The following is a 7,764-nucleotide window of genomic DNA, read 5'->3' as shown; positions in this document are numbered from 1 at the left end:
CAACCGGAGATTCGGGTGGTCCACTCTGGCATCTGTGTGTTGGCGAGGTCTAAGGTCGGCGTTGACCCGCGTGTCAACGACGTAGTACGAAGCTCCGCTGTCATAGGCGCTATCGTGGCACCGTGTGATCGTGTTGTGGGTTGCCCGGGTATCCTGCGCATGTGCACTTTTCTTGGCGCAGTTTTAGGTCGCAGGTTAAAATGCCGACGAAACCGACGGCCCGTAGGTGAGGATTTCAGAGTACCGCCGTGCAGGTTCGCGCACCATCGTGCGTGCAGCGCGCTTGCTTGACGGTCTGCGGGTTGCGGAACGATGCGAGGGCAGTGAAAGCAGCTCATGCATGGGCACAAGCGTGCGGCTGAGTGGTTGTTATGCAGATAATGAAACGTCTCTGTTTCGGTGGCCGCCGCTGCGGGTGGGCTAGGGTGCGGCGCCTCGTACGAGAACAGACTTTGCTGGGCGGGATGAGCTGTTGCCGCGATAGATAGTGCGCATGGCATAAATGGCGGGTCGTGCGAGGGGACGTGTACAATCGAATCAGCATTAGGGGTCATGAGCATACTGACATGTCGGTTGAAGAGCTTGACGCGCGGAGGTACGTATGCCGATGCTAGTGGCTTGAGGCACGGTTAACGAAGGCTCAGGAGGCGTACATGCGTCCAGGACGGGACGGGGGCTCAGTCTGGACTGGCGTCAAGGCCCCGGCAAGCAAACCACCCTGGCCGCTGCTGCTGCTGTTGATGATGATGCAGCTCATTCGTGGAGCGTACTCATTAAGGGTGATAGGCCAGGAATAGGGTGACAGGATGTAGCGTAAGCGAAATACTTAATCTAAGTGGAGAAACGAAATATCAAATAGGACGGACCAGAAAAACAAGAATAGCCGCTGGCTCGGTGATCTGGGCTCGAGCTCGCTTCGTCTTCCTTGACATCCGGGTTGCAGCCGATAGTAGCGCCGCTACAGGTTGCTACGCGCCACCCGTTGTGGCTGCAGCGTCATCGTTGTTAGTAGTGCGACGGCAGTAAAGCCCGTCAAACGACACAAAAACCATGGCTGAACGAGCCGAGGAGTTGGACTCGTGGATTACCAATTTGGAGAGACAGTGCATCGAGGAGGTTGAACAGGCGCCCGATTTGGAGAGCCAGGTTCAGAGCGAACGCGACACATCGTCTCAGAAGCTGTGGCTCCTCTTTCAGAACACGGCTACCTGCGTAGCCCAGCTGTACACAGATCGCCAGAATGAAGTGTCTCAGTGGGTTCCCTTCCAAAACGCCGCTTCGAGCGTCACTAACCTCTACAAAGAGTGCCTGGAGGCTCAGCAGAGGGTGAGCGAGCTGGACTTCCAGTGGGGCTACCAGCGTTGCATCAAGGACCTGTTGGCGTGGGCCAAGAAGCACAAGCGCCATATTAGGCGCGAGGAACTGCTTGCCTTCCTGTGTGGTAAGGCACCGCACCATCCCCACCAGTATCACGACTGGGCCTCGCCCCGGCCAAGCCTGTACCTCGAGCCCCGCGTGGCGGCCACTGCGCCGCCGTCATCGATGCTGAACCTTGCCACCGCCGAGGAGCACTCGGCCGTCGTGGGGTCGGGGGACCCGAACGACGTGAACCTGGACACGTTCCGCGGGGCTCTGGCCCTCTCTTCGACTCTGGGTTCAGGCCGAGTCCACAGCGAAGACAGTGTGTCGCCGCCCGGGTTCCGCAGTGCGGCCAGCCTGAGCAGCTTCACCGCCGAGGAGTTCTCGCGCCACGTTGAGCCTCGCAAGCGGACTACTCCGGAAAGCACGAGCCCCGGAGATGTCGTGATGGACTCACCGACGCACAAACGGCCACGCCTCATCTGAGTTCTCCTTTCCTCGCTGTGCGCCAAAAATAATAACAATAACAAAAATAAATTTCTCGCCGCCGCCGTGTGCCGTCGCAGGCTTTCTCCTCCCCGACCTGCTTCAAAAGAACGAAAATAAGAAAACATCTCGAAAGGAACATCTCGTGAGCGTCGCTTGTCGTCATCTGTCGCAACACCGTTGTGCAGCCGCGAAGAGAATGGTCGTGGACATATGTCAGACGTTATGGCGGTGTGTTGGAGAGGCAGTTGTTTGTCTTTGGCGAGGCTGATGCGTGAAGCACTGAAGTTTGAGACCTTACAAGCATCGCGTTTTGTTTCACGCGGCCCCTGCTGTCGTGGGACTGTGCGATCACTGTCAACAGGCGTGGATATCGTGCAGACGGCCGGGAACCGGAAGTCAGGGTGGACTCCGACGTCGTTGCTAGCTGCTCGGTAGATTGAAGTGCTCAGTGCGTACTGCAAACAGCCATGCCGAGTGCGTGTCTCGGCAGTGGCTTGTACGACACGTGCATTCTTGCGCCTTTCGCAGAAGCGTGCTGTATGGAGTCACAACGGAAACTCGGTGAGCCGACTAAGGCCAGTCTCAGCTGGGATAGATGCCACTTGATCCTGCAACTACTCACCGCTTGCCAAACGTCCGTGCCGCACGCTGCGAGCTTCATTTCTTTTCCGCAGTCCGCGCTCAGTGAACGCCTGTTGGCAGGGCATGTAATTTTGGGCCGATGTTATCGGCCGTGTGTGCAGAGTTTTAAAAAATACCGGTGGCGACGAGATTATTGTGTTGGTCTGAGCCTAGCATACTAGCGAGCCCTGTTCGCGGGTAAGAACTTGGCAAAGCTTATCGAATTTTCTGCGCTCTTTCTGGTACGAGTCTATGCTTGGGGGATTTGGTTCGCGTTCGAGTGGCCTGGTTGATCAGCGGATGTTGGGAACGTGGTTTAACGTCTCGCCAGACGAGCTAGTTAGTTGCTCATTGCCCGAGAGTCCCGTGTGTCCAGGAAACTATACAATTTCTACCGCTTCTGTTAGACACTGTTTTGGTTGATTACTATTGTGGCAGGGATTCTGTCATCATGCAGAAGTTTCCTGCACGCTTTCATGAAATCTGAGGAGATATGTTACGTTCCTGCTACCAGCAGGGATAGATATTATATGGCAGATGCTATTGCGTGTAGCGCTACTGTGGCTAGGTCACTCTAGGGATAAAAGCAGTGTGTACTGGGTGGGCTATACTACAGCAGTCGCTGAGCCTATCTTAAGAGTACTCGCATCTGCGTAGTAAAGGCTGCTGGATTTCATATGATGAATATTTCGAAATATCGCACTCATTCGCATTTGCAGATGTTGTCGTGCTCGGGATGTATTTCTTGGTAACGGAGCCACTTCTTTTGACACCTCTCGTACGGTTGGAGACCCGGCTCAACAGGTGCAGCACATGCTCGCCATGTTTGAAGAGGTGCTGTACCGCGGTTACGGGGCCCCCGTCCCTTTGGATGTCGAGTCCTAGAATTTTACTGCGGTTACGCTGTGGTATGGGGGCTCTTCTGTTTGTAAGTGTAATCGGCGGGGTCTACCACCTTGGTTTGTGAACCAGCAAGAGGTCATATTTATCCGGGCATGACGCTCTTTGGCCATACCTGGCCCTTGCGCCAATAAAAACCACACACTCATTCATATTTATCTGGAACGCATATCAGTTCCATGCGATGTGCTGCCGCGTAAACATTGTCCAAGGTCCTACAAGGTGTCTTGTATGTGCTTCGAGGATCCTCTGCTAATCCAGATGGTTATTCCGTCTGCGAATATGGAGTATTTGATATCCGTAATGTCCTGCAAAGCGCGGTGTATATTGCACATAGCTAGATTAAATAATGTGGCATATATTAACGAGCCTTGTGGTATACCTCTCTGTTGCTGATATTCGGGAACTTTGACCTCTATATTCATACTCCATGTGCGATTGCAGAGAAAGGTCCTGACGTAAGTGTTGAATTTATGTCCGCATTAATGACAGGGGCACCATTAAAGGAAAGGTGGGAGATTGGGGGGGGGGGCAGCCTCCCCTCTAAATCGTCCCCCTCCTACCATGGGATGTAGTGCTCACCTGCACCCCCATAGAAAACAGATAATCATGCCCTGGCCAGAGTGTCGTGCGTATTGTACCATGAGGCATGTATGTGGCCTTTAATCAGCGTTACGTCTGATGATGTGTCTTTCTCCACTAAGTTTTTATGTCTCGTAAGGGAGTCGGACTCATTCTATAGGGTAACCTGTGCCGTTATTATGCTTGTGTACCGCGTTTCCTTTAGGTGTGTTGTCTGTGTAGCCTTAAGAAGTGTATTATGCTTAAAATACCTGCCTATCAGTTGCGTTAAGTAGTGCGTAGACCGTAATCTTGCTATTTTCTCTAGAAATTAGTATATTTCCCTAGGATGGATGTGAACGTTTGTAAATGAATGATTCATGTTCTGACCTACACGCGAGCCTTGGTAGCAGGTGAACTATTCTGCTGTGTGGTGTTTCGTGAGTTATCATATGTCTGATTCCTTCTTATGAACTTTCAGTGCGTTCTGTGAGCATCACACTCTGCCTAGCATGCATTGGCGCACCCAGCATGTTTAAGCGGTTATAGAGAGCGTAACACACACACACACACACACACATTATATATATATATATATATATATATATATATATATATATATATATATATATATATATATATATATACACACACACAGACACACACGCTGGGTGTCCCACGAGAAATACGGAATGCCACGTAGGTGGACAGAAGCCAGTGTTTGCCGTCGCTTAGAGCAAGTCGGACTAATTTTTTTTGAATTTCACCTAATTACATAATTAGTTATGTCACGGGCTTTCCTTCAGCCTTGAAAAAAACTTTAATGCAGCACGTACTGAGCAGCAGAAATCTGGATCGGGCATTTTTCAGGATAGTCTACAATTCTCTCATTTACACTTTTGCTCTGAATATAAAGTTTGGGAAGCTGATTAATTATTAGTAACTGATTATATAATTAGGCGAAATACGAAAAAAAAAAAAATGTCTGACTTGCTCGAAACTGCGGTAAACAACGTTACCTTGGCTCTGTGCAGATACGTGGCACTTCAATGTTTTTAAAGCGTGGCACAAGTTACGTGGGACACATGGTATATGGTAGTATGCTACCCCGCTCCCCCTTATTGTTTTACTCACTCGCGGGACGTTTATGTATTAAAAGAATTTACCGCTTGTTACTCCCTCCTGTTTGTGAAATGTCTTATTTCTCGGTATAGCGCGTATACGTATTATCCCTCCCCTGACACTAGTGCCTTGGAGGAGGCGCATTGCTTCATAGAGGTGTATTTTTGTGAGTGGTGTGGGGTATCGGTAACTTCGTCACTTATTAACCAAAACCAAGGAAAACCTTGGTTTGGAGCTGTTGTGTTTTCCTCGGTCCGTTGTCTTGTATACCGTGTGCCAGCTAACGTTAGCCAAGCTGCTAAAGAAAAGAAAAGGAAAGAGAAAAACACTGTGCAAGGTACGATTATAAGACCTGCGGTGTTCGGACGTCAGAGGTCTGACAACCGAACACCGTAGGTTTTATACTCATACCTTGCACCGTGTTTCTTTTCTCTCCTTTTTTTCTTCTTTTAACAGCCTGGCTAATGTTGGCTGCCGGGGCACCCGTCATTGCTGTCGTTATTGTGTGCATCCATGGAGCATTATTCACTTGAAAAAGGCCACTTCCCGGAAGTCTGTACTTCTGCGGTTATGCTAACGCATTTCCTGCTTGTCTCTTGCACGTACGTTATTTTATCTTTCGCAATTGCATTTTTTATGTGTCTGTTAGCACGGGCCCGATGGTGGGGCCTTCGCGGAGATGAACTGCACGTCACTCATGCAGAAATTACGTGAGTTTCTATTTTGCTGTGTATCATCACATTTTCTTGGACGGCGCGTCTACAATCAAGCAGTGGTAAAGTTCTTACTTGAACCTATCTGCAACTTGTTGCGCAACGCTGCACCAATGTTGTCACTCTTGAAAAGTGCCGGCCTCCGGCCAAAACGTTCGAATAAATATGTTTGTGTTTTTCAAATTGGACACACACACACACACACACACACACACACACACACATATATATATATATATATATATATATATATATATATATATATATATATATATATACACACACATATATATAGTGATCATTTTTAAGTTTTCCGGAATTTTTAGAAATCGGTTGTTGCAGATAGCACAATTCTAGTCCTTGAGCTGGATTGTTTAGACAGGCGGACATGCACGAAAAATCGAAATAATTTTCAAAATAAAACGAGATACTAATTATCTTCTTAGCTATTTACGGCACATATTGTAATTTACGCATTGCAGCCGTTGAGTTTGTCAGGCGTATCGACTTGGAATGAATTTTCAGAATGACACCAGTTTGGAGATATGTGCCATCAAAATCGGCGTAAAAATGCGCTGTTTGACTACTTTGGTAAGAGAAGCTCTTTTATGCATTCAAGCACAAAATTAACTGAAACGCCCATGTATTTCGTCCTACACTTTAGGAAATAATATCTCTAAACCGGAGTCGTCATGGAAATTCATTTCAAGTGCGCACGCCTCGCAAACTGACCGCCTACAATTCGTAAATTGCAACATGTGCCGTAAGGTAATTAATAAATAAATAAATTAATATATTTTGTTAATTATTTGAATATGCGTGCTGTTAATGTCCGCCTCTTCGAATATTCCAGCTCAAGGAGAAGGATTATGCTAACTGCCATAGGCAATTTTTCCAAATCCAAAAAACTTGGAAGTGATCACTGTATATATATATATATATATATATATATATATATATATATATATATATATATATATATATATATATATATATATATATATATATATATATATATATATACCATCATTATCATCAGCCTGGTTACGCGCACTGCAGGGCAAAGGCCTCTCCCATCCTTCTCAACTAAGGTGTCATTAACTCGCGTTTGTTCCCTCACCCAATCTGCTCTTTTCTTATCCCTTAACGTTACACCCATCATTCTTATTTCCATAGCTCGTTGCGTCGTCCTCAATTTAAGGAGAACCCGTTTCGTAAGCCACCAGGTTTCTGCCCCGTACGTGAGTACTGGTAATACACAGCTGTTATATACTTTTCTCTTGAGGGATAATGGCAAGCTGCTGTTCATGATCTGAGAATGCCTGCCAAACGCACCCCAGCCCATTCTTATTCTTCTGATTATTTCAGTCTCGTGCTCCGGATCCGCGGTCACTACCTGCCCTAAGTAGATGCATTCCCTTACCACTTCTAGTGCTTCGCTACCTGTCGTGGACTGCTGTTCTCTTCCGAGACTGTTAAACATTACTGTTGTTTTCTGCCGGTTAATTTTTAGACCCACCCTTCTGCTTTGCCTTTCCAGATCAGTGAGCATGCATTGCAATTGGTCCCCTGAGTTACTAAGCAAGGCAATATCACCAGCGAATCGCAAGTTACTAAGGTATTCTCCATTAACTCTTATCCCCAATTCTTCCCAATCCAGGTCTCTGAATACCTCCTGTAAACACGCTGTGAATAGCATTGGAGAGATCGTATCTCCTTGCCTAACTCCTTTCTTTATTGGGATTTTGTTGCTTTCTTTATGGAGGACTACGGTGGCTGTGGAGCCGCTTAGATATCTTTCAGTATTTTTACATACGGCTCGTCTACACCCTCATTGCGTAATGCGTCCATGACTGCTGAGGTTTCGACTGAATCAAACGTTTTCTCGTAATCAATGAAAGCTATATATAATGGTTGGTTATATTCCGCACATTTCTCTATCACCTGATTGATAGTGTGGATATGGTCTATTGTTGACTAGCATTTACGGAATCCTGCC

At 47.4% G+C, this 7,764-nt stretch overlaps 1 protein-coding gene across 1 annotated transcript; it reads left to right on the top strand.

Moving 5' to 3' along the window:
* The first annotated feature begins 999 nt into the window (after positions 1–999).
* LOC126547771 (HUWE1-associated protein modifying stress responses-like) lies at positions 1,000–2,620 on the top strand. The gene has a single exon (XM_050195749.2). The coding sequence runs from the start codon at positions 1,051–1,053 to the stop codon at positions 1,843–1,845; it is 795 nt and encodes a 264-aa protein (XP_050051706.1). The 5' UTR covers positions 1,000–1,050; the 3' UTR covers positions 1,846–2,620.
* The last annotated feature ends 5,144 nt before the right edge of the window (positions 2,621–7,764 follow it).

Source organism: Dermacentor andersoni, chromosome 1 (assembly GCF_023375885.2).
Source record: "Dermacentor andersoni chromosome 1, qqDerAnde1_hic_scaffold, whole genome shotgun sequence".
Taxonomy (NCBI): Eukaryota; Metazoa; Arthropoda; class Arachnida; order Ixodida; family Ixodidae; genus Dermacentor; species Dermacentor andersoni.
This window is presented reverse-complemented; position numbering and strand designations above follow the sequence as displayed.

Coding starts and splice junctions, on each gene's coding strand:
- LOC126547771 (XM_050195749.2), top strand. CDS start 1,051: ATGGCTGAACGAGCCGAGGAGTTGGACTCGTGGATTACCAATTTGGAG.